This window comes from Abramis brama (assembly GCF_963993115.1).
Source record: "Abramis brama genome assembly, chromosome: 24".
In the NCBI taxonomy this organism is placed as follows: domain Eukaryota; kingdom Metazoa; phylum Chordata; class Actinopteri; order Cypriniformes; family Leuciscidae; genus Abramis; species Abramis brama.
Genome location: NC_139986.1, coordinates 13439364 through 13467208, shown reverse-complemented (window position 1 = coordinate 13467208; position 27845 = coordinate 13439364). Strand labels below are relative to the sequence as shown.

The 27845-nt window shown below is 37.9% G+C and overlaps 2 protein-coding genes and 2 long non-coding RNA genes across 5 annotated transcripts in view; 2 read left to right on the top strand and 2 right to left on the bottom strand.

Moving 5' to 3' along the window:
• LOC311075400 (myelin-associated glycoprotein-like) overlaps nt 1-27845 on the bottom strand; it is a 79583-nt gene that overhangs the window by 13381 nt on the left and 38357 nt on the right. The gene's annotated exons all lie outside the window — the stretch shown is intronic.
• On the bottom strand, nt 125-18674 carry LOC311075483 (uncharacterized protein). The gene is made up of 5 exons (XM_084102930.1): nt 18584-18674; nt 1286-1603; nt 916-1179; nt 683-779; nt 125-456 (listed from the first exon to the last, which is right to left on the bottom strand). The coding sequence occupies exons 2-5, from the start codon at nt 1554-1556 to the stop codon at nt 393-395; spliced, it is 696 nt and encodes a 231-aa protein (XP_083959056.1). The 5' UTR covers nt 1557-1603; nt 18584-18674; the 3' UTR covers nt 125-392.
• Nucleotides 7307-11373, top strand: LOC311075484. Of its 2 annotated transcripts, none has more exons than XR_014604499.1 (2): nt 7307-8557; nt 10429-11373. It is a non-coding gene; the product is annotated as an uncharacterized lncRNA (long non-coding RNA). The 2 variants fall into 2 exon arrangements; XR_014604500.1 differs by having other exon boundaries at nt 7307-8560.
• Nucleotides 24314-27230, top strand: LOC311075517. The gene is made up of 4 exons (XR_014604507.1): nt 24314-24603; nt 25367-25428; nt 25694-25856; nt 26731-27230. It is a non-coding gene; the product is annotated as an uncharacterized lncRNA (long non-coding RNA).

Below are 27845 nucleotides of genomic sequence, written 5' to 3'. Positions count from 1 at the left end.
AGAAAACCTGGAATTGAGAAGTAACAGGAAAAAACAAACAAATCAAGTTTATAATTACAGAATACGTATGATGTGGCATTTAAACACCTGACTGGAAGACACAGGAATCACTATGAGAAAAAACAATGAATGTGATGTACAGTAATATATTTAAAATAAAAAATAAAGTTGCTAAATGTTTTATTTCCATAAGCCAAGCCAATAAAGCATACTACATAACACAGTTCACTCAAGCCATTTATTCTAATGTAAACTAATCCTTGTTCATCTCCTTCCCTGGGCCTCTGACCTCGTCTCTTGTCCTGAGCCCTGTACTGTGGTGATTTTGGTTTGGGGAGTGGAGAAGTCAATCTCTCCATTGTGGACTATGACATTCTCATCCTTTGGCATCTCTAGCTCTTCGCCCGACACAAAACCATCATTATCATACATGGTCTGCACTTGTTTTTCCTGACCCTGAAAGAGCAAACATAATAAATGACTGTTTATGTGGATACACTTTCCTCAGTTTTTGGTTTCTGTACATAATAAACCATTATTGTAAAATTCATAAAATACACAATGTACCACCATATTGTGAACACCATATTATATGTTTCAAAGAGAAATGACAGGTCTGAATTCATTTATTCTTAAGTCAGGTTGCTCTGTTCCATACAATTCACCATCTAACTGTGCTTACCTTAGGAAAAGTGTTATCAGAAGAAATGTCAACAGAATTGCTGAAACTCCTACTACACAGCCAATGATCAGAGACCGATCTAATGAAGAGACTGAGCCTGATTGAAAAAAATATAGCAAAATTAGTTGGTCAAAAGGCTGTGCAGATCGTCAAAAATCATAAATCATAAATCTGGAGCTACCTATGATGATCATCAGGTAACGTTTAGTATCTGTACATAGAAATAAACTCACCTTCCACAATCAGCTGGATCTCTTCTGACATCTGAATACCATGTTCATTCTTTGCTTTGCAAGAGTACCAGCCTCCACTGCTCCTATTTACAGTATAGATCAGTTGTTCTCCTAAATCCAGCTGATTGTCCTGTCCACGTTTGTGCCAGGAGAAGATCATGTTATTTGATGGACTGGCTTTGCTCTTGCAGGTCAAAGTCACATTAGTGCCAACAGAGACTGAAGCAGGTTGATCGATGGTGATGCAAGTTTCTTTTGGAGGAACTTGAGGGCAAAATAGAAACTTCTTTAGATAAACTAGATGTAATAATAGTACACATCTGAACATAATAATGCTAATGAAAGAGCAAAACTACTCTAAATCTCTTACACAGGACTTGTAGCATCACGGTGGTCTCCACAGCTGAGTCTTCAGATGTTTTTCTTGGATATGTAGCAGTGCAGGAGATGTTCTTTCTGTGATCCATGTATGAAGCTTTGAAGGTCGTGTGTGAAAACACTGACTGGGTTTTATCAGGTTTCTCCAGTAACTGTGTTGTAATGTGGGCAGATTCAGGGATGTTGGACCAGGATATTGTAGGAGGTTGTTTGGGGCAGGGGGCTTCAGCAGAGCAGCTCAGATTGACTGTTGTGTTCTCCATCACTGCTTTCAGATCAGTGGGTTTAAAGATGAGAGGTTGTGGTGAATCTACAGGGCAAAGTGAACACAGTATAAATTGCTGTTAAATTTAAGAAAAACTACATGCTACAAAAACACAATAAACATATAGAGGATATAATCAGTTTTTTTAAATAACCCTTGAGAAGACCATATTTTTAAAAAAGATGTGAAGCACAGGCAAAATACAAACCCAATTCACATGCACAAATATATTATATTTTCACAAAAATCAAGTTATGTGCACACAATCAAATTATGTATTCATAAAATACATTTCACAAATCCAAAACACAATTCACAGATGTACAACTGTGAACAAAAAGTTTTGAATGTTTACATTTTATGAGTTTAATATTGAATCTGGAATTGCAATTCTTCATGAGTTTATGTATCATTTTGGATTTGTGAGTATATTTTCATGGAAAGTCCATTCACTCTGCGGCCATACTGCAACGACACATTTAAATAACATATTATTGTTATTTAATATTTTATTGAATATATAAATTTATTTTGAGAAATGCTTTTGGCCAATATATAATTTTTTTCATGAATTGTTTTTTTTTGTGCATGTAAAGTGAATTTGCCTACGCATATGTGCATCATATATTTTGCATGAATTATTAAAGTCGTCATGAAATCAAAATGGACAATTCTATTTTTTATTGAATGTGTTTATATAATTGATTTATCCATATATATAATTTTTTTAATCATGTGCCCTCATAATTTTTTATGAAAATAACTTCCACTGCCTCTTGCAGCAACATCAAATAATACAGATATATACAAATATGGCGCACTTCCACTGCAATACACAATATTGCGGAATCAGGGCCGGCCCTGACCAATTTGCTGCCCTAGGCAAGATTTTACCTGGTGCCCCATGCATCACAGCCCATTGCATTTCACCCCGTCATTGTGTTCATGATTATTTAGCCTATATATATATATATATATATATATATATATATATATATATATATATATATATATATATTACAGCCAAAACACAAATAGCAAGAGTATTACATCTAGAATTCAAGTTAAGTCACCTTTATGTTTATAGTGCTTTTTACAATACAGATTATTTCAAGGCAGCTTTACAGTGATAACAGGAAAATAATGCAATAAAGTTTGTTTCCAGCACTGAAAAAAATGTTATGTTGACTTTACTTAATTTTATTATGTCAAGGGGTTGCACGAAATAAATTTATCTAAATCCAGATATATTTTTTAATGTGAGTGTACTTATATTTTGTAAATTTGTTGTACTTATATTTTATAAGTAATTTCAGATTAATTATATTCATAATTATAGCTAAACTATTTTGAGTTGAATTTACTACATTTTTTCAAGAATCAGCCTATGAATCTCAACAATGGTGACAATTATAAAGCATGTTGCAGTGCATTCTGGGTGCCACCAATCAAAACTCATTCATGGCTCCCATCATGCATTGCTGCATGAATAAATAATGAGCTCATGATCAGAGGTGATCGTCACCATTACTGAGATTCATCATTTTTTTTAATTGATTTGATCATATGGATTTCATTGAAAAGGCTAAAAAATATTATGCTGTACAAGGACAGTGCTGCTATAATTAATAAAGTAAACCTAACTCAGAAATTGGCCTCTATATGAATTCAATGATTCAGGTAAAATGATTGTGAAATAATGATAATGTTAAATCACAACCAACACCATCAGATAATCTGATAATCACCTTTTCTCATTGTTCATCTGGCTGTTATAACTTAGGTAGGGATGGGAACCGAGAACCGGTTCTTCTTCAGAACCGGTGCCCAGTGAATCGATTCCTTGGAACCGTTAGCATGCCTGCTTAACGATTCCGCTTATCGGTTCCGCTCGTTCAAATGTGACACGACGTCACACACGTGCTGCGTTGTTTTGGTTCAGAACGTAGCAAACACTATGAGCAAACATGGCATCGAGGCAGAAGCGCTCTGACCGCGTCCTAACTACATGCGACGCGACGGCGCGACACGCGATAAAAAGTATCATTTTCCATGTTAATCAAAGTTTAACCAGCCGCGACACGCGACGATTCTATTTGAAACGGATCCTATTTTACTGCGACGTCGCGCTGGAACAACAATCTCAAAGTGTGGCAATCAGGTAGCCTACTATTTTTGTGCTTTATTTAATGTTAAAAGCGTGTATAATGTGCCTGAATATCATTTAGTGCTCCCAGCTTTGTAGCTGTAAAAACAACAATGGATAAGTCACATCAGATCTTGAAATTAAACAAATGGAAACAAAAACGTTCAAAATGTGAAGAAAACCCGTGTATTATTTGACAAAGATTGTTTTAGTAACTCAATAGCCTAATCCAAATGAGCACTGTTAATATTCCAAAAGACACAAGCTCTTCCTAAACTGTTTTCAGTCTGTGTTTTTAGTTTTTATGGCACGTAAATGGCAGTTTTATTTATTTTTTTGTCCGGACCAATGAATGTGAAAATTGTCAATTTCCTAATCCTAAGGCACTCTTCTTGATAATCTTTCAAGGCACACAGGTTGAGAAACACTGCCCTAGGCTATAGGTCCCTGGACTTTACTTTGAGAAGTAGCTCACCTACTTTAAGGTTTGTTCTGAGGTTGCTACACATAATTTGTGTATACTCTGTGCTGTGTCTTCTGATCAGATATTAAAGCGAGTTAATACAAACAAATTTGTACTTATTCCCTCACCCAATAAGAATCGATAAGAGAATCGATAAGGAATCGGATCGATAAGCAATATCGATAATGGAATCGGAATCGTTAAATTCTTATCAATTCCCATCCCTAAACTTAGGTACAGCAGCCAAACAAATTCTAAAGTTAACGGTTTAAGGGTAAAGAGCCCAACTAAAACACACACTGATCCCTGTGATGGTAACTTAAAATTACGGTTTTAACATTACGTTTTTCTCCTTCAATGATTCTGCGGAAATTAAATTAAACTTATTTTTTTCTAATTACTTTTAATTTAATGAAATGAACTTGTTTTAAACAAGGGCAGTGAATTTGAAAATTAATAATAATAAATAAGTAGGATTAAATAACACATTAAAATCAGTGAAATTAACCAGATAAAAACATGTAACATTTACAAGGGGTCAGAATAATTTTTTTTCAGTGAGAAGAAAATAGCGTCACAGTCCATCTTAAGTAAGTTCAGTGATGGTTAATTTTTGTTGTAAAAAAGTTATTAATTTAGTTCATTTATATATACAGTAGCCGCTCTGGATAAAACAGTGATGTCAAATGTAGTTTTTACAGTAAAAATATTACGGTTAATTATGTAACTGGTCAGCGGCAGGTAAATTATATATAATAATAAGCCACATTTTTATAGCCCTTACTGGGGCGATTGATGCGCCGGGGGACTTAGTTAAGTTTTTGTGGAGTTTTTTTTATATATATTTTATATATATATATATATATATAAACTCTTGTTCACTCATTTTGGCGCCCCTATGGATGAGTAGCGCCCTGGGCGGAATAGCCTACCTCCCACGTAAAGTCATTGCATTACTAGAAACCTGATGCCCATTTCACACATACTCCTTGTGCAGTGCGTATGCGGTGCGTGTTGCGGTGTGTATGCGGTGCAGGAGCAGCACACGCTATAGTGCTTTCACATATGCTGCATTTGCAGTGCGCAACTGATCCGCGGCTGTACCACAAACACATACTTACTATTTTTATTTCAAATCCAGAAGTTATGCAGCAACTTTTATTTATATAAAAAAGAAGTTTTGTCAGCATTGCGATTCTCTTTGTACACATACACTCTTTAATGGACGTATGCACGTTTAAACACAATTTAAACAACGTAGGCCTATTATTCCATGCATTACTTCTATATATAGGTATTAAGTTGCTCAAGCAAGTGGTAAAATATTTAACCATTTACTTAATGGTAAAATCGCAAACATTTTAAATTAAAACTTAAAATTGACAAAAACCATTTTTTTTAATAAATCTTGCATGTCACAAAGAATTTGTTTTTCAGAATGAGACAAGTGTTGTTCATTATGTCGCCTTGTTGAGGTCGCCTTGTTTTTCCTTGCTTTACCCCGATCTTAAAGTAAAAAGATGAAAAAAGTATTTAATTAAATACATTTATGGTGAGATTACTACATTTTATTTAATTAAATGCATTTATGGTGAAATTACTACATTTTCAAGTCAATCTGTGTTCATTTTGACCACGAACCATGCGCTGTCACTTTAATTCAGCGCGTGCAGCACAGCAAAAATAGACTCGGTGCGGAAACGATCGCTGCACTGCTTTATAAGCACCGCAGCTGGAACGGATCGACGGACTGCATCCGCGTGCAGTGTGAGCTCTAACCTGTTAACAAGGGTATGGAAAAAAATACGCACTGCATAGGCACTGCAAACGGAGTATGTGTGAAACGGGCATGAGACTCGTGTAACCCTGGTTAAATAAAGGAAATCAAGTTTAACTTCTTCACAATTTATTAACATCTAATTTCCCTAATAAAGGTTGAAAAGTGATGTGTAAAAGCGATTTAAGTAAAACAGTTGAAGTTTTAAGTTCCCTTTCGAGAATGGTCACTTCGTATTGCGTATTGTAATGGAAATTTTACATTTAGATGTGTTCTTTTACTTTTAGGTGTGTGCAACTTGTATTAACGTTGAACATTTATTTTTACTCATAAGCATTTAAAGAAATATAATCATATAAGCTAAAGTACATTATTAAAGATATGTAACCAAGTTTTAGAAATGTATAAGTTAAGATAAGCTTGCAGGGACAAAATGTTCTGGGTTAGAAGACTAAGTCACAAAGAGACAATGTGTACTTCAAGTGACCTATTGTGTACTTCAAGTGTGAAAAGTATGTGCGCAGCTTTGATGAAAATAGAGATAAGCAAAATGTGTGAATAAGAGCAGCAGCTAAAAACAGAAAACTTTTGCAGACGTGATATTGTTCTGTCTAGATAGAATTTATGTTAGACAAGAGATCTTGAACAAAGACGTTTCCTTTTAAGGTAAACCAAGGCGATCTTTTGAGACAGACCAGGATGTGTTAAGAGTATATAAGCTGGGCAAAAAGGAGAAGTCAGGGCCTTCTCATATTAGATGCTCTCTGTATGTGAATGCCAAAATTTCTTGCAAGAAATAAAGATCTTTATAACTTTTGAAATTTCCAGCTGTCTTCCAATTATTATTTAAAGTCGTGAAAGTAATTTCCACGACAAATGGCGACGAGGATGGGATGCAGTAAACCGACGATCGGCGTGACTGAGGGGAACAATTGACCATCCCGAGAGACCATACTCTGCGGCTCAATATCCTCAAATCTTAAGGAGAGAGAATTGTTCTACTCATCACGACGACCTAGGTTGATGCACTCCTAGAACTGAACTCACAAGGTCATCAAAAGACGGTGAGAGAAAATTATTTACGTAGTAAATAAGAAAATTATTTGCGTATTGAATATTTTTCCTAAAAGGGTCAGGATTTTGGATTTGGAATAAGCCTGAAAGTAATTTCCAAACAGGGTTCGAGAATAAGCCTGATAGTAATTTCTCAAATGCCATGTGTTAATTGCTTTCCCAAAAGGGCCAGAGTTGAGAATAAGCCTGATAGTAATTTCTCAACACCAGACGGGTGCTTGTTTGAAATAAGCCTGATAGTAATTTTCAAACATTACAGAGGCACTCGTTTGGGAAAGACCTACATCGACGGATGCAGGCATTTTTGAAAGTCCTATATTGATGAATATAGGCAGGTGCGTGGTGGCCACGCTGGGGAAAGAATTAATACAGTAAATATAGTGCGTGGTGACCACGCAGGGGAAAAATTTAAATACGCAAATACAAATACTGTTGAGTAAAATTAGTGCAAAAATGGGTAATGTTAATGATAAAGAGTTGGAGACAGTGGATTTCTCAAAAGGGAATTATTGTTCCATGACCAAGAAAAATGGAACAGGGTGGCATAAAAAATATACAGAAAAATATACAGAAAAATATAATTATGACTTTGATGGTCGAATTATAGATGTATGGTTAAATGAGGCAATTACCAGACAAAGAAGACAGATAAACGCAGCATTAGCACCATTAGAGAGTGCAAATAGTAGAGAGACAAGGCAGAGGAAGCCAGAAAAACTTTACTAAACTCTGTTTCTAATTCTTCCGAGGAAATGAGATGCATGAAAACCCGCCTGGCTGAGGACGACCGCTGACCGGCTCCCTACTCCCCCTACCAACCACCACCACTGCTGGCCCTCCACGAACCACAAAGACAACCAGGAGCAATGGGAGGTCAAGATCCTGAGGAAGACAAAGAAGAAGAGGAAACGAGTCTGCAAGCAAGACCACCAAAACACCCATATCGAAGCCTGCTAGGTTCGATCACCCTGCCCTCTGCTCCTCCAGACTACACTCCTCCATCTGCAAAGTTCGTAAATGTTCACCAACCCAAAGAGAAGCACAGGCCAGACAATCAAAGATAAGTACGTATGAAGAATATCTGAAAACTGTTTTTTTCTGGACGGTCTGGACCCTGAAATATGGAAAAAGGTCAAAACGTCTTGTGTGGGGTACCACCAAGCGCGGCTGGAAGAAATCCAACGACACGCAACGCATCAACAAAAGCTGCTGAGAGACCAAGCCAAGAACAAACAGAAAAAGACTGACAAAGACACTCAACTGGCTCTGCTGAAGATGGGAGGGTTGATGATGGAAAATTACTCAAGAGGAGGAGGAAGAGGTGGCAGAAGAGGACGAGGCAGAGGAGGAAGAGGATGTGGAATGGGTGACCAACCCGCAATGGACCCTGAAGCTTGTTATAATTGTGGGTGAAAAGGACACTGGAGAAATGACTGTCCGGATCCTCCAAAGAAGAGAGGATTCCAACAGCCACCAAAGCCACAAGGAGATTGAAAGAAGGAGGGGGAGGGGAGCGACGGTGAAGGGTCTGACTCCCAGGTGGTAAATATGTCTAATCTTATCTCTTTTTCTGCTCCTTGCAATGAAGAAAATGTGCTTGCTGTTTCTTGCAATGAAGAAAATTTGCTTGCTGACACTAAACGAATGTATAAAGCATTTGCAAAATTACCAATGATTGACATTAGTGTCGAGGGAAAGAAAATCAAGTTCTAAATTGACAGTGGAGTGACGAACTCAGGAATTAAAAATGAACAATTGCCTGATTTAACTGTATTATCTGGAAAATGGGCAACCTCCAGAAGTGCCACAGGGCATCTGGTAAAGGAACCATATACAGCAGATTTGTCTTGTCAGATTGGTGATCGCTCATTTTCTCATGCTTTTCTTGTAACTACTACCTGTCCTTGTAATCTTCTGGGAAGAGATTTGATGTGTAAACTAAAGCTGAACTTGTATTGTGATGACAGTGGCCTCACTGCTGATATGAGTATGGTGCGAATGCCAACTGAAACATTATATGTTTTTGAATGGAGCACTCCTCAGTGTGGTCTGCAAAACAAAGCCACAAATAGGATGCCTCCTGACCATGATTTCATGGAAGAAAGTGATTTGCATTGCACATATCATGTTAGCAGTGAGCCAGATGAAATTTTTGATGAAAAATGGTCTGAACTAGAGATTGAGGAACTGAAAACCTCAGAGTTAGTTTGGTCAGATAAATGATGTGACTGATAGCCAAGCATCACTGTATGATTTGGAGGGGGCCGTCCCTCACATCTCTTTAGCTAAACCACTGACTGCAGAGTGGAGAGAATTGGGGCTTTTTGTGAAACAATGTGACTCACTAAAAGATTGGTGGCCAACCACTGACAAAAATGTGTGGCAATCTGAGAGCACAGGGTTTACAAACAGTCACTAAGAAAAAATATTAAGGGAATCAGAACTGTTGAAGTGATGTGTGATAGTACAATGGCAAAAAATGAAGAAATTGATAAAATTATAAATCATAATAATAATAGGAATATGCATTCTGTGATAATTAGGAAATTTTGAGTCATAAATAAACTTTTATGAGTTAGACTTTAATTATGTATTTATGTAGATGAGATATATAAAACCGAGCAACAGGTGCTCTTAAAGTGTTTAATCTATTTGATTTTGAAAAAGTTAGGTTTACGTTCACTGTGTAAACTCAGACATATGATGACTGCATCGGACAATTGAAAATTTATATCCTAACGTTCAGACACTGTCGCAAGGGGAATGCCACAGTGTGCCTACGTTCAGTAGTTTCTGTCGTCGTCGAACTTTGTTACCGTTCATATTTGGTGGTATTCCACTCCTAATAAATATATGTTCCCCATTCAGTTCATAAACTGCTAAGGCAGACAAGAATGTATGAATCTCTGGCCAGAGAGGGGTGTGTGGAGTGTGTGAAAGTGAGTGTGTGAAAGATGGTGTTCTGAGAGACACTGAGATAAATGATGTCAATCAAAACAGCTGTATCTAAATTTATAAAGTGGGCCCACAGGTTAAAATATGACCCAACAGGGAAGAAAATATACCTAATAAAATAACGGCCATGGATGATTTTGGCTAACTATCCTGAGCTGGGTTATTGTTGTGGCAGAAATAAACAATGCCACATGCGCAGCGTATAACTTTGGGAAGGCAGAGAGCAAGCAAGCTTGCCCTGTCCACCCCATATTTAACTTTTTACAGGATGTCATGATGGATCTCAGCGAACAGAACTGATTCTGTTTCAAATGTATAAAATATTGTCTTGTTACTGTTTAACATGAAATTTTACAGGTCTCATCAAAAAAGGACGACCGGCCAGACAAGCAGATGAGTCTGGCGACATGATACATGTTGTCACTAACAAAAATACTTATGGTCTCCATTCACAGGTTGTTCTTGTGGTTCACTCCACAAACAAGGTCCCATCTGGGGTGCAGTGACACCTCCGTCCAAGCATCTCGACTTAAACTACACCAACCAGCCCTCAACAACGGCAACACCTGACAACGCAAAGCATCAAGTGGGGGATCAAGGATGTGCTAGTAACATTCCTCCCTTGCCAGCGAAGGAAAGCCCATTGCAACGGTTCGCAAAGAATCACCCTGGTGAAGATGGAACGTCCATGGGGCAACGAGATGATCAACACATCTGGAGGAAGATGTGAACCAACTAATGGTTTAAGCTTAGCATAATAATTAATTGTGTGTGATGTTAATTGATGTTTTATTCAGTTCAATCAAACTGTAGGACTGAGTATTTAGATCTCATGATTTGAACAATTACTGATGAATTTGAAAATATTTCAGGTATATGTAAATTGGAAAGAGGAAAATTTCTTAATTCTGTAGAGTATAAGGACTCTAAATAGGTACATTACTGTAAAGATAATAAATAATCTAAGGACTATTTTTGAAGAAACTTGAGGGTTTTAGAACCCTAATTCAGATATCATAGATGCTAAAAAATGAATAGTGGTAATAATTGTTCTCTAATAAGGGAGGCTAAGTAACTTTGCTGGACTAGGTCCAAATAGATAATTGGGTAGACTTCTATAGCGATGAATGAATGACTAAATTAAATATTTTTTCCATTTGTTAAAATAGCAAAAGAAAAACTTTCAAAAGGTGGTTGATTTTTGGAAACATATTTAATTTATGGATTATTATTAGTTAAAGAAGTTACCAGTGTGATTATTGAAATGTTCCTTTCATGTATTGTCTAATGTCTGTATTTGATATCTGAGAGGTGACTGCGGGTCTAGTCTATCTATGAATACAGTAACAGTGCTTGCTAATTTAGCCCGGCTTCCAGAAATGAAATATGGACTTGTTTTGTTGAGAAAAAAAATTAGGTAGGGAGCACAAAGTTAAAACCTAGACCAAGAACAATGTAACCCAAACATGTTAAATTTAAACTAAAATGAATCTAAACAGTTAAGACATTTCAGTGAAATAGTATATTTGCTCATAAAGCAAAATTCTAAAAAAAGCTCTCTTAATTCAGAATGAAGTTACGGATTTAATGATCTGGATCAATGGATCCATTATGAATTATTCCGCATTGCCAACAAATAGAGGCAGGACATGTTATGTCCATCAGTTAATTCTGGAAAAATAGGATTTTAGGATAGGTAATTAATGATTAAATGGCATGTCAGCAGCTAAAGCTATTCTCATGGCAACAGCTGGGTGAGAGATAATTTAAAAAAAAATAATGACATTGTTTGAAACAAAATAATACAATTATTGATATTTGTGTTAAAAGATAAAAATGAAAAGATTATATTATTTTTTGGTTAGATTTTATTACACAGATCCTTAAATAGATCTGACTAAGTAAAACAATAGCCTAAAAGCTATAGCAAAATAAGGTTAAGAAAAATGGTTAATCAGCAGGTATCAGCCTATTAAAGGCCTAATAGATCAATGTGATTCAAAATTTAGCAAAGGATAATGAAACTTGATTCAAAGTTAACAGGCAATGTACTATGGTATGTTTAGTTTTTTACTGAAAATAGGATTAGATTGCTTGAAGATAGAATGTTGGGAAGAAGATGAAGAAGATGGAGAAGATGTGTATGTGGTAACATTGGAAACAAGTGGTATTCTAATTACAACTTAGGATGCTAATTAAAGGAATATTTGACAGGTATTCTAAAGTAAAAGATGGAACATGGTATGATTAGAGATATTAGGTGTTATTAAAGTCACTGACTTATAATTGTTATAGGAAAGGCCAAACCAGGCAACTATGATTATGGAGAAGTAAATGTCAAATTGTGTGTATGTTCTTTGAATGAACATGGGGTGGATTGTAATGGAAATTTTACATTTAGATGTGTTCTTTTACTTTTAGGTGTGTGCAACTTGTGTTAACGTTGAACATTTATTTTTACTCATAAGCATTTAAAGAAATATAATCATATAAGCGAAAGTACATTATTAAAGATATGTAATCAAGTTTTAGAAATGTATAAGTTAAGATAAGCTTGCAGGGACAAAATGTTCTGGGTTAGAAGACTAAGTAACAAAGAGACAATGTGTACTTCAAGTGACCTATTGTGTACTTCAAGTGTGAAAAGTATGTGCGCAGCTTTGATGAAAATAGAGATAAGCAAAATGTGTGAATAAGAGCAGCAGCTAAAAACAGAAAACTTTTGCAGACGTGATATTGTTCTGTCTAGATAGAATTTATGTTAGACAAGAGATCTTGAACAAAGACGTTTCCTTTTAAGGTGAAAAAAGAAGCGCCACAGCCCGAAAGAATGGTGGTGAGCGAGCCCACACCGGCCTAGTCCCCGCGTGTCTCGTTCTCCCCATCTCAGTCTCACTCGCTGGTCCTGTTCACTCAGGCTGACCTGGGCCCCTCCCTTCGAGCGGCGGGTCTCGTCTCACTCGGCGGATCGGCTTATTACATCATGCGCTCGCTGCTAGCTCTCCTTTGGGATGGCAAACCGCCTCTTGCGCTCCCCCCGTTTCTTCACTCGTCGAGCCTCGATGGAAGAAGCGTGCGGGTAGATGTTCACGTGGCTAGCTCTCTTTACGACACAAGAGAGCTACACCGCCCTCCGTTTTGCACGTCATACAGAAGCGCGTTTTCTCTGAGAATGTTCTCTCATGCACTTGCCCGCTTCCTTCCTTCATTGAGCAGCGACAGAAGAAGCACGTGGTCAGATGTGCACGCGGCTATCTCTCTTTACAACACGAGAGCTACCGCTCCCTTACATTCTGTTCATCACGCAGAACCTTCTCCGTGATTCAGACACAACAGCGCGGTTTTCATGCCTGGAATCAACCATGCTGAAACTGTTCTCTCTCACTGCAAGAACAAGCCGCCATTCTAAGTACTATAAGAGCTCTTCTCTGTCAATCCCCCCCTGTGGCTCAGTGGTGGATTCTGAAACTCTCACGCCAGAGACCCGATTTCGAATCTCAGCTGCACTGAATCTTTTCACCAAAGCGAACAAGCTCACGTCGGCCCCGCCCCCGCATGACTCACCCTCTTTGGCAAGTCCGAAAAAGGGGTTGGTCGGGCTCAGAGTTTGACCCTGCCCCCCATCTAAACCCAGCATGAGTGCAATTGGATGAAGCATGGCCAGTTAGTCATGTTAATTCACCGTGCACAGCTGCAAACTATCGCTGTTCTCACAGCAGCTCAAACAGAGTGAGAAATAAATGTTCCCCCACAGCCCCCGCTCACAGGTGGCTGGGAACGTTCTCAAATCAGTCATTAGGCCCATTACAAGCGTACGCCACTCATGCCGCACAATATCACTGCAGTCAGTGCGCCCGCTACAAAGCGCGCGCCACCACAGCTCCCTGTCTAGCTCAGGCGGCTGGAGATTTTATTATTGTAAACAGGCCCGCTGCACTGTGCGCGCCTCTAAAAACAAACACATAAAGCACAAAAAGAATATGTTCACAAACACAACACACGGGTTCACGGTCCCCCTTCATTAGGTGGCCCCCTCCCAGTTGTTTATCTGACTTTGCTCCAGGCGAAAGCCTTTATAGTCAGCCCAACACTCAGTATGTGCACAAATCACAATATAAGGGTATCAGGTCCCCCTGTGTTAGGCAGCCCGTCCCAAAATATGTGTCAAACCCTAGCCACGCGAGCCCTGGCCTGGCAAGCCATTCCCATTGTGTCGAGTTGGGTTATAAACACAATAAAGCGAGGCTACTCGCTCCAATTCGCTCACAGACCCCCAAAGTTTCAGGCGGTTATCGAGACTTTGGTGAGAAGCAGCGTGGGTCACGTGCTTCGCTCCGAAATGCAGAATCTATCAGCAATAGGGGCGATAGAATTTGTCCCCCCTGCGCTCAAACACTTGGGGCTTTACTGCTATTTTCTAGTCCGGAAAAAAGACGGCGGTCTCAGACCCATACTAGATTTGAGACATTTGAACAAGGCTCTCATGAGACGGCCTTTCAAAATGTTGACTACCAAACATATCCTCGCGCAAGTTAGCCCAGCGTTTTTTTACGGTGGATCTGAAAGATGCATACTTTCACATTCAGATAACCCCTCGTCACAGGCCACTCTTGAGATTCGCCTTCGAGGGGCAGGCTTATCAGTACACCGTTCTGCCGTTTGGTCTGTCCTTAGCACCCCGTACATTACAAAGTGCATGGATGCAGCACTCTTTCCTCTGAGGCATCAGGGAGTGCGCGTGCTAAATTATCTTGACGACTGGCTGGTCCTGGCACAGTCGAGAACCGAACTGCTGACACACAGGGATTTGATTCTCGGCCATTTGAAATGTCTGTGTCTCAAAATCAATGTAACCAAGAGCAAACTGAACCCCAGCCAGGGTGTGATCTTTTTGGGCACAGTTATCGACTCTATGACGATGACAGCACGGCTTACACAAGAGTGCGCGCTCTCTGTACAAAGCTAGCAGCCTCATTCAAGGCAGGCGAGCACACACCTCTAAAGAAGTTTCAGAAACTTCTCGGTCTCATTGCAATGGCATCGTTAGTACTCCGTATGGATTACTGCGCATGCGCCCGCTGCAGCACTGGCTCAAACGCCGTGTGCCAACCCATTTATGGCAGTCAGGCAGCCTGCGCATCATGGTGAATCACAGTTGTTTACGGACCCTGATTCCCTGGCGGGCTCAGGGCTGGTACCACGAGGGTGTGACCACGGGGTATTATCACGAGGGTAAGCCTGCCTCCGGCCTCTGGTCAAGCACGGAGCAGAGCTTACATATCAACTGTCTGGAAATGTAAGCAGTTTGTTTGGCCCTCAAAGCGTTTCTGTCAAACATCAAAGGACACCACGTCTTAGTCCGCACGGACAACACGTCAGTGGTGGCCTACATAAATCGCCAGAGCGGGGTCAGGTCAGGCAACCTGTACGCCACGGCGAGAGACCTCCTCTTGTGGGTACAGACAAATCTGAGCTCTCTGAGGGCAGCACATATCCCTGGCATTCAGAATCTGGGTGCGGATATGCTCTCACGGGACAACACTCCCCTAGCGAGTGGTCCCTGAACTCACAGACGGTCAGTCTGATATCGAATGTGTTCGGCGAGTCCGAAGTCGACCTTTTCGCCTCAAGAACCAATACCCACTGCGCAGTGTTCATCTCTGGCCCAGCCGCCCCTTTAATGCGTTTCTCTCCATTTCAATGATCCCCCAGGTCATCAAAAGGGTCAAGGAGAGCAGATGCCCAGTCCTTCTAGTAACCCCCCTCTGGAAATTCAGGCCGTGGTTTCCAGACCTGGTTCAGTTGACGGACAGAGTCCCCTGGCCTGTTCCGCTGAGGAAATACCTCCTCACACAGGCCAACGGGACGATATGGCATCCGCGACCCGACTTATGGGCCCTCCATGTCTGGCCCCTCAACGGGTACCCAGGGACCTTCCTGAGAAGGTCTTGAACACAATCACTGAGGCTAGGGCCCCGTCTACCAGGCGCCTTTATGCTCTGAATTGGTCAGTGTTCTCCAGCTGGTGCTCGGAAAAACTCTTTGAACCAGGGTCATGAGAAGTATCTGTGGTACTCTCCTTACTACAGGAGTTGTTGGATGCGGGCCGTTCCCCATCCACGCTCAAAGTTTATGTGGCAGCCATTGCAGCTCATCATGCTCCGGTGGCTGGCCAATCATTAGGAAGAAACGACCTGGTGGTACGGTTTCTAAAAGGAGCCAGGAGGATGAACCCCTCCAGACCTCCGTCTGTGCTGTCTTGGGACCTCTCCACGGCCCTTGGGGCCCTGAAGAGACCACCTTTTGAACTGCTCCAGTCGGTTGATCTAAAACCTCTCTCGCTAAAGACTGCTCTCCTGCTGGCACTGGCATCTATCAAGCGAGTGGGGAATCTGCAGGCCCTCTCCGTGAGCCCTTCCTGTTTGGAGTTTGGATTGGATGACTCCAGGGTCATCCTCAAACCCAGACATGGCTATGTACCTAAAGTGCTCTCAATGCCGTTTAGAGCACTGGTTATCACATTGTTAGCTCTTCCCCCTTCTGCTGAGGATGGGGAGGCTAATCTACTCTGCCCTGTCAGAGCACTGAGAATCTATCTGGAGCACTCTGCATCTTTAGACGATCAGAACAGCTCTTTGTCTGCTTTGGTGGCCGATCTAAGGGTTATCCAGTCACGAAGCAAAGACTGTCTAGATGGATAGTGGATGCCATATCTATGGCATATACCTCAGTGGGTCAGGTTTGACCTATAGGTATTAGAGCTCATTCGACAAGAGGCATGGTTTCGTCTTGGGCTTGGTCCTCTGGGTTTCCTATTCAGGATATTTGTGCGGTGGCCGGTTGGTCTTCACCTTCCACATAACATGGAGGTACCTTCCCTACAGGCGAAGGTACTTTCGGTATGATTAAGGCCCGACAGTGTCTGGTCTTGTCTACAAGTTATGTCACTGTAACCTGGAAAGTTGTCGCTTCAGTCGTTTAAACCTGCTAAAATGGCGTTTTTCGGAGACTAATATAGGCTAAGACTGTGCCCCCTTGGCGGGCTCTGACGTGTAATGGCATGACACTCATTGTGCTAGCTGTGCAGCTGCAAAATGCTTTTTACATTTTAGGCTTCAGTAAATCGAGGAAAAGGAGTTTCCCCACTGCGTATAGCTACGCAATACAAACTCTCAGGGAAACGAGGTTACGATAGTAACCGAGTAGTTATTATTAGTTGATTTGTGATTGACCAATGAGAGCGCTCCGTCATCACGCAGCGACGAAGAGAGATGAAGAGAGAGAGAGCTGAGAAGAAGACTGTATGGAGAAGCTGAGTGAATGTTGTTGAGTCACATTTTACTCCGGGGTTATAGTGAATCGCGTGGGTATTCCTTGTTCACCGACGCCATTGCTGGCCATGCATGCCTGTGAGACACGCCTGGGTGAAAGCAAAGACGATTAATATAGAGTTCATCGGCACCATTATTGGTCACATGCGCCTGTGTGAGAAAGACAAATAGGAGTGTTCAAGAGGCCAGGGTTTTTTTTCTCTTTCTTTTTTCTTCTTCTTTGTATTTCTATTTTTTTCTTGGTTCTACGGATTGTGATCTGATATCCTGTGAAATTTCACGTTTGATGGTGAGCCACCCGAATCTGCTACAGAGAAAGGACAACAATTCATAAAGAAGAGGACAATATCCTTTCTTTCATTCTCCAGTCTTGCTTTGTTAAGCAAGACAATTCCAATTTAGAGACTATTAAGTTCCCTTTTGAGATTGACTGACAAATACAGGGACTGATAGGAAACTGATCTGTGCTTTGAAGAGCATTGAACACTCTTTATGGTGTATGGTTACCCATAGCCAAAATTTTATTGATATTGAGGTCCTTGTTCAATTAAACAATTGATATTTGTGATATTTTGAGAGAAAAGTGTTTAAAAAGAAAAAGAAAAAAAGAAACCACTCCATTATTCATTATTTTTGTTTATTTTATTTTATTTCCTTTTGTCATTGCAGTTACCGGTCTGTGTATGTTTTTTGGGGTAAAAGAAGAGTGCACTCAAGGGGAGATTTTCATGCTTGAACTTTGTGTATCATTGCCTGATATTGTAATTAACCTTCTCTGATTCTGTTTATTATTTTCACTGGAAATCAAATTACATACCAGTTTGTATCTAACTTGTGTTGTCTGTTGTTTCTCACCACAACCCGCTACCTCCTTTATGAATTTTAAAATCTTCTGCTAAATCTATTTGCACCAACAGCAATTCATTTAATTAATTAATTGTTAAATTCTTTAGACACCTGTTACTCTCACTTAGGACTGCACATGTGCTGTGGCTGGTCTAGCTTTAAAAAAAAGTATTTTTAATTATATTTGAGCATAAGAAACAACATATGGGATTTTGTTGCGGATTTGAAATATGCAATTGTTTGTCCAGCAAACAGTTTTTGAGATTTCAGGATTCTCCCATTCAAATAGATAGGATTTGGTCTTGGATGCTTGAAATATTTGTTACATATTGAAATAATTAAATAAGGGCCTTCACAATCATGAATCATAATCAGGAAGTAATTTTAAAATGTCAAAACAGATTAATATAGTTTATAGTGGAGCCCCACTTACCTGAGACAGAAATGTTGATGGGATTCAGATATGTGTATTTCCAATCCTGTGGCTTTATTTCCACCCTGAAGTAATAACTGTCTGAATGATTGTTCATGACATCATAGAAAACTGTGGTACATTCACGCTGACTAAGATTTCCAGTTATCTCTATACGACTGAATCCTTTGCTGATGTTTGTACTTCCATTAAAAACTACCAAAGCCCATGGTTCGGGATAAGGATCATTCTTTATCCAGAAGCCAAATATACTTTCTGCATTCTTCAGTACGTTCTCTGGCACTTCAAATGTACAAGGTATCTGCACACAACAGCCGCTCAGTGCTGTTATTTTGCTTGGCAATTCTGCAGTTTCTGAAAACAGAACAGCAATATAAACATACAAACACCTTAGAATATCTCGTTTTGCAAAATGAGTGTAATACAGGGTACAAAATTTAAGCAAAATAAATTTTCTTACAAAATACACAATTTCTGAAAAGAAAGTAACAAACAAAGACACTTTAAAATATTGTACATATTACTGTAATACAAAATGTTTTTAATTATTTTCATTTTAGTTGTACAGCAATAGCTGTCTCACCTGAAGATACCAGTACAAGTTAATTGGTGAAGAACAGAAAAACCATGAAAGGAAAGACAGACATCTCAAGTGCTGTAGGTACAAACACGAAAACACGAGTTTCCAATCTACAAAAATGCTTCACACAGATATCACTTTTTCTTTTGACTCTTAAAAAGGTATATTTTCTAAATTATATTTTAATGTGAATAATTTTTAATTGGATAGTCTGAAATGTGCTTAAAGAGAGACAACAAAATGATAGAGAAGCCTCACCTCCAGCAGTACAGTCCGTCATTCATTCAGAGTAAAACAGAAGTCCAGCACGATTTCCTCATAGGATTCTGTGATATGACTACTAGTTTTCAGACAAGAGTAATGATGCAGAGGTTAACTATTTCGAGGAGTCCCCAATGTGTACTTTCAACAGGTGAAGCATTTAATATTACCAGAATAAAATATAATAAAATAAAATAAAATAAACCGAATGTCCAAGTCTGTGAAACATGCATATCGACTATTTACATTTAAAAACTTTCTGTACTTTGTCACTAGAATATCATATAACAGTTGTTTTGTCTGCATTAAACAACAGTCTATTGTACGTCCTCATGCAAACCTGTTTATCAACCCATCAGCAAAGAACAGAGAAGCTTTAGTACAGAGTTAGATTACTGTTCTGAATTGTGACTTCATATGTAATTCTGAGAAAAAAGAATAACGAGATATAAAATTGCAATTGCAAGCAAAAAAAAAGTCAGAGTTGTGAGATAAAAAGTCACAATTAATTTTTTTTTAATTCAATGGCGGAAACAAGCTTCCGTAGATTAGAGATCTGGATAGGAACCAAAAGTTTATAGGTTTAACCGGTAACACTTTAGAATACTGTTCCTTCATTAATGAATAACTACACAGGAACGAATGAGTAATACACTATTAACATTGTAGTAACTACTATTAACTAACAAGAAACTCTGATTAACGAATTAGTAAGTCATAGCGTTCAGGGTAACCCTTCCTTTTACAGTCCCCTAATTACTAGGAATTTACCTGGTAAATATATGGTAAGTTATAGTTGGTTATTGGTAATTACCACAGGTAACAAGTATGTAAATGCAGAGAAACTACAAACTAATTACTAAGTATTTACTGGGTAAATATATGGTAAGTTATAGTTGGTTATTGGTAATTACCACAGGTAACAAGTATGTAAATGCAGAGAAACTACAAACTAATTACTAAGTATTTACCTGGTAAGCATATGGTAAATTATAGTATTTTAGTGTGTAATTACTTAAGGTGATTAGTATGCAATTACAGAGAAACTACCAGGGAAAAAAACACCACTGTTAAATATCAACTCAACAAAGTACTGTGTACTTGTTACCTGTTTAGGTTGGTAATAACTCAGATTTAATTGTGTACTTCCTCAGAATGTAGGCAGCCAATTTTTTAGAAACACCTCCAGTATTACCCATCAATTCAAGTTAGGTGTGTAGTTATCCTAACTGTTGGTAACAGTCCATGTTTATTTATTACTACCTTGAAATTAAGATGGTAGTTTCCAATAAATTACTTTGTCTTACATAGCTGTTGTTCATTGTTACACCCATTTATAGAGGGTTTATCAAATAATTTACCTTACACTTACCTGGTAACTACCCCGTAGGAACAGTTTTCCCTAATGTCATGGTACATCTTAAATACTGGGTATGTTCTTGCAGATGTTTTTACAATTTACTCTGTAAGTAAAGTGCAACTGTACTGTAAAATGAAGCCTTGTTTATTTCCATGGAATTACTGGGATCTTGCCCTATAACCTGATCATTCCCTTTTCCATAGTCACATTTTTTTACCTCGTATGTCCTGCAACGTTACCAAGGAAAACATGACAATTTACTCAGTAAGTAAAGTGCAACTGTACTGTAAAAGGAAGCCTTGTTTATTTCTATTGTATTACCAGACTCTTACCACATCCTTTGCTGCTGAAACATTTTTGAAATCACAAACTTTTACCATGTGTGTTCTGCAACTTAACCCTCAGACGGTCCTCGGTCATTTCTGACCGATAAATTTTCTGTTTTGAATTTCTAAAAATCACAGCTTCATCGGAATGTTATGAAACTTGGTGACTTTTGTGGCATTAGGTATGTGAATACAAAAAAAAATTGAGGTCATGATCCGAGCATGCTAAGTGGTCGTAAAAAAAATAGTGACGATTTTGGTCTTCGGTCAGAAATGACCGACCCATAGGAAATGAATGGGAAATTGACCAAAAAAAAATAATTCTCCGAATTTTTGTGTGTACAATCTACAAATCGGCCTCAATCCTAAAAAAAAGTACACCGCTGTAAAGGGGTGACACTCTACACAACATCAAGAATACAAAAAAGACACACCCACCCACACACACACACATACACACACACTTTTATACACATAAACACCAATAAATTTTGATTACAAAAAATCTATTTTGAATTTTTAAAAATCACAGCTTCATTGGAATGTTACGAAACTCGGTGACTTTTATGGCAATAGGTATGTGCACACACAAAAAAATTGAGGTCATGATTCGAGCATGCTAAGTGGTCATAAAAAAAATAGTCACACTTGTGGTCTTCGGTCAAAAATGTCCCCCATAGAAAATGAATGGGAAATTGAAAAAATAAAAAATAAAAATAAAAAAATGTAATATTATTTTACAAAAAGTGTTATAATTGAATGAATTGCATTTTTTGTTACAAATTCTGTACAAAAAAAAAGTAAATGTGTCCATAAACAGCTGGGGAATTCACATGCCTATCCATAGAGAACTGTAGATGCCATCTAGTGGTTACACCCTGCTCCTACGCTTTTCCTCCATACTCTCACCAGATGGTGCTAATCTGCTTCAAACATTTTTTTTTTGAAGGCCTAGACTCTATATTAAACTAAAATACTGTATATTTTTTTTTTTTTTTTAAATACATATATTTATATAAATTTTTTAATTATTTTCAATGGCAAAAATAGACCATAAATATTGCATAAATATTAATAAATTCAATAAAATGATCTCAAAATACTAAATTAAAAAGAATAAATATTATAGAACAAAAATAAATTGCATTGGTTTTACTGGGATGGAGGAAGTTTCATTTTTAGGCCTCCGGTCACTTCTGACCGGGAAGGCCCAGCATGTGACTGGAAAACGAAGACCGTCTGAGGGAACATTCCAGCCTGGTCTCATTAATAAGTAGTATTAATACGTAATTTTCAAAGATAGAAAACTACATAGGCTACAATTATGAAGAAAAACAACATACGTGTAATCACAATAATTTATTTATTGCGAAAATGTCAAAACCGGTACCAAAAGTCGTTCACATGACGATGTGTTGCAGTCACAGTCCTCTCTCTCAGTATATAATAGTTTTGAATGAGGTACAGAGCATAATTTAAGTTATTAATCCATGAAAATGTTAATCCGGCTTCCCTCTGTGTGAATGCGCGCGCGCTTCTCCATTTCAAATGTAGTTTACCGACTGAAATACGGCATGTTGCAATCTGTGACGAACATGGACGAACAGGTGAGAGCCAATGAGCGTTTGATATCACTGCCGTAAAACATGTCGTAACGCTTCTTGAGGGCGCAATTTTTGAATTTTGAATTCATCACGAGCGCGGGATTTGACAGTTACGGACTGCGCTGCTTGTGATAGCCTGTGAAATGGAGATGAAGATCACTCACTGGATAAAGGGCTGAATTTGGATCTCTTTCTTGCAAACGTATGGATTCTAAAGATTTGGATTATATCAAGTATAATAAAATTGATGTATTTTGTGAATTTATGTTGGTGTATTATTGTTCTATTGGAGAAAACGCATTTTGTGTCTCACTGTAAATAAACTAAATATTAAAATGGTTAAACGATTAAATAAGGTATTTTTAAGGTTTTAAAGTGTATTCTTGTTTAAATGCATGTAGGCTAATCGTTTTTGTGCTGTTAATTCGTAAACATTTTACATTTTAGTGCTGTAAATACGTCAGTATTATACGTTTCTGTGTGTATAAAACGTAAGTAAATGTACGGTAGAATTACACTTTACGTAAAAATATAGGCTACACGTATTCTCATGAGATCACGTTGAACATTCTCAGTAAGTAAAGTGCAACTTTACTATAAAAGGAAGCCTTTTTATTTCCATGGAATTACTGGGATTTTACCCAATAATCTGTAATAGCTACAGTTACGTAGCTATTAGATTATAGGGTAAGATCCCAGTAATTCCATGGAAATAAACAAGGCTTCATTTTACAGTACAGTTGCACTTTACTTACTGAGTAAATTGTCATGTTTTCCTTGGTAACGTTGCAGGACATACGAGGTAAAAAAAATGTGACTATGGAAAAGGGAATGATTAGGTTATATGGTACAATTCTGGTAATACCATGGAAATAAACAAGGCTTCATTTTACAGTACAGTTGCACTTTACTTACTGAGTAAATTGTCATGTTTTCCTTGGTAACGTTGCAGGACATACAAGGTATAAAATTGTGACTATATGGAAAAGGGAATGATCAGGTTATATGGTACAATTCTGGTAATACCATGGAAATAAACAAGGCTTCATTTTACAGTACAGTTGCACTTTACTTACTGAGTAAATTGTCATGTTTTCCTTGGTAACGTTGCAGGACATACAAGGTATAAAATTGTGACTATATGGAAAAGGGAATGATCAGGTTATATGGTACAATTCCGGTAATTCCATGGAAATAAACAAGGCTTCATTTTACAGTACAGTTGCACTTTACTTACTGAGTAAATTGTAAAAACATCTGCAAGAACATACCCAGTATTTAAGATGTGCCATGACATTAGGGAAAACTGTTCCTGCGGGGTAGTTACCAGGTAAGTGTAAGGTAAATTATTTGATAAACCCTCTATAAATGGGTGTAGCAATGAACAACAACTATGTAAGACAAAGTAATTTATTGGAAACTACCATCTTAATTTCAAGGTAGTAATAAATAAACATGGACTGTTACCAACATAACCTTAGGATAACTACACACCTAACTTGAATTGATGGGTAATACTGGAGGTGTTTCTAAAAATTGGCTGCCTACATTCTGAGGAAGTACACAATTAAATCTGAGTTATTACCACACTGTTAAAAATTGCTGTAAAAATACAGTGAATTTCCAACAGTAAAATACTGTTATTTCAATAAACAGTTTAATCCTGTAAATTTACAGTCTATGTTCCATAAATTAATTACTTGTCGTAAATTTACAGCATTTATGTGTAAACCCATTTGTTTCTGGAAAAAACAGTCTTGGACTGTAAAAAATAGCACGTGGGGGCGGGGCATCTTCAACGCAGTCTATTTTCGAACAGAAAGCAGTCAAATAACAGAATTGTTTCGCAACACTCATCTAGACGGTCTTAAAGAAGGACATTGTTCAAGGTAAGTTTATTTCTTTACTGTTATTCTGTTATGTTGCTCCCAGTCCCAACCTGTACAATCGCCATTTTCACGAGGTATTTTTGATTGTGCTGTTACTGAGCGCGAATCGCGTTTTGTAGACAGAGCTCTCAACGGTTGAGGCATTTCGCCTGCTAATGAATGTTCTCTGAGCTCCGATTATCACGGCGAACTATTTGCTTGATTAAAGTTAAGTTACCATTTAGAAATTAGTTTGGCTTTCATTTGTAGTACCCTGAACTCGATTTACATGAATTTCTGATTCAGTAATGTTACACGATGCGAATTTTACCAGATGCTTAATGATATTCGCATAATATCATGCACATAAGATGGAGAATAATTACAAAACTACACGAAATATCCAGATCCATTATAATAATTAAAAGTTAGTGGTCAATTTGTTTAGTTTCCATGCAAATAATGTAAAGCTGTTCAAATTCCCAAAGCAAAATATATATTTATATATTTATATATATATATTTCGATTTAGTGGTGCGAGTAACTGTTACCAGTGTTTTTGTGAGATTCACATGTAACTTACATACTATTAAAAAGTCAAAGAGGTTATTTTTGAAAGACGAGGCGGATATTCTCGACTTTTCGGCGCGAAACACGTTTTGAATACAGATAGTTCTCAACAGCTAAGAGGCATTTCACTATTCAATGTTCTCCGTGCTCGACATCGAATTTCTTTGCTTGGTTTAAGATGACGAAATAATAATTATTTCTTCTTTTTTTCTAGGAATCATTCACTTTATGTAAATGTTTTACTGAGACAGTACACAACCCTAGGCCTAATCTTTGGTGAGTTTCACGCCATGTATACTTGCAAACTTTGTGCACAAGCATGCAGCACCATGTGCATTTATAAGGCACATGCGAATTCAGACATGTTTCCAATATAACTTTTAGTTGTGCTCTGCCTGGTTGCAATTTTTTTTTTGTCTCTTTTCAAGTTAAGAGACAAATTAGTTGCATTACAGCTTATTTATATTTAATCCAATATTTAAATTAGTAAGTTTTCTTTTTTAATGTGTGTGTGGGGGTGTGTTTTTTTTATTACCCTTAGACGATTCATTGGGATAAACCCTGAAAGAGGTTCGAAGACCTGCAGAGGCAAGGTGGTTTCAAAGAAGACTGGAAAACTTGTCAGCAAGAAGTCTGCCACTGTCAATCCCAAAGTTGCTTCTCTCCCGAAGAACCTCTTCGATTTCAAATGGAACTTCGTCTAGGTAACTAAACTTAAATGCCCACTGACACTCACATTTGTGCAGCTTCCTAAAAGAATCAACACCTCTTAACTGCATTCATATTCATTCAGTGGTAAGAAAATATCTGAATCCTTTGGAATTGGATGATTTTCTGCATTAATTTGTCATAAAATTTGTTCATCAGTCACATGTATAGACAAACAAAGTGTTTAAGTTAGCTACACAAACAATTATAATCTTTCATGACTTTACTAAACATCCCATTAGCCACTCTCAGTGCAGTGTAATAAAAATGTACATTTTGTAAGTGACTACATTGTTACCTCTATGAACCACAAATGTTGTTTTTGTTTCGTGATGGTTGTTCATGAGTACCTTGTTTGATCTGAGCAGTTAAACTGCCCAATGTTCTTCAGAAAAATCCACCATGTCTTGCACAGTCTTTGGTTTTCCAGCACATTCTGAACAATTAAACTCTTTACAATAGTGACTGCATGGTTTTAACACCCATCTTTTCACAATGAGAACTACTCATTAGTTAGAGGACTCCACTATTATATAGGGTGCCAGGGGGATGATTTTATTCCGAACATCAGTGGACAGTTTAACTTGTCAGAACAAACAAGCGAATCATGAACAACTATTACAAAAAAAACAAAAAAACAAAAAAAAACATTTGTGGGTCATTAAGTAACAAGAAGTTCACTTACTGCAGCACTGTGAATGTTTAATGAGATGTGTTTAGTAAAGTATAGATAATCTCTAAGATTAGTTATGTACAATAACATGATCATTTTATGTCTCTTTTAAAAGTGTTCGTAGAATATGTCATCACTAGTTTTTGTCATGTGATTTATTTTACCACTAAGATTTTCTTGATTTTCTTTCCTCTCAGATCTGGATTTCCTCTCAGACCAGATGTGTCAAAAGCTGATGTGGGACGTTTTGGCAGTTTTTTTTTTTTGCCTCTTCTTACGTTTTTTCACCAATTGGTTCTCTTGCCCTCTCAGATCGGGATTTCCTCTCAGACCAGATGGGTCAAAAGCTGATGTGGGACGTGTTGGCTGTTTTTTGCCTCTTCCTACGTTTTTTCACCCATTGGATCTCTTGTCCTCTCAGATCCGGACTTCCTCTCAGACCAGATCTTTCAAAAGCAGGTTTGAGATGTTTTGGCAGTTTTTTGCCTCTATCAAGGATTTTTCATCCATCGGTTCTCAATATTTTCCTCTCAGACTCAGAATTCCTCTCTTGCCTGGATGCTGATGTGACATGTTGAATGTAAGGTTTCTTTGTTTGCCTACTGGTTCCTCACATTGAATTTTACAATGTATTTTCTGTGACTTTTTAATGTATTGTTAAAACTTGTTAGCTGTTTTAAATAAATGGCAAACAATACTGTACCATAATCTATATTTTCTTCATTTTTTCCATTGAGTAAATATAGGGATGTTAATAGATATCGGACAATAGAGTAAATAGAAAACAGTATTTATATTCTAACTTTTTATACTATAGAATTATAGCTGGAACCATTACTGCCAGTACTTTGTGAAGCACAGCCATAAAATTAAAAACTGTAGAATTACGGTAAATGGCTGGAACCACAGCTGCCAGTACTTTACTGTGAAATTACAGCATTGTTGAAACCGTAAAATTACGGTAAAGGGCTGGAACCACAGCTGCCAGTATTTTACTGTAAAATTACAGCATTGTTGAAACCGTAAAATTACGGTAAAGAGCTGGAACCAGCTGCCAGTATTTTACTGTAAAATAACAGCATTGTTGAAACCGTAAAATTACGGTAAAGGGCTGGAACCACAGCTGCCAGTATTTTACTGTAAATTTACGGGTGAATTTTTTACAGTGCAACCTAAACAGGTAACAAGTACACAGTACTTCGTTGAGTTGATATTTAACAGTGGTGTTTTTTTCCCTGGTAGTTTCTCTGTAATTGCATACTAATCACCTTAAGTAATTACACACTAAAATACTATAATTTACCATATGCTT

Bases quoted from the DNA above. Each gene is read 5' to 3' on its own strand.
- LOC311075483 (XM_084102930.1), bottom strand. From the start codon at position 1,556: ATGGAGAACACAACAGTCAATCTGAGCTGCTCTGCTGAAGCCCCCTGC. The intron at 780-915 runs GTGAGTTTATTT...TTTTTCAATCAG, and splicing joins GATCCAGCTGATTGTGGAAG to GCTCAGTCTCTTCATTAGAT. The intron at 457-682 runs GTAAGCACAGTT...TTGCTCTTTCAG, and splicing joins CTGATAACACTTTTCCTAAG to GGTCAGGAAAAACAAGTGCA.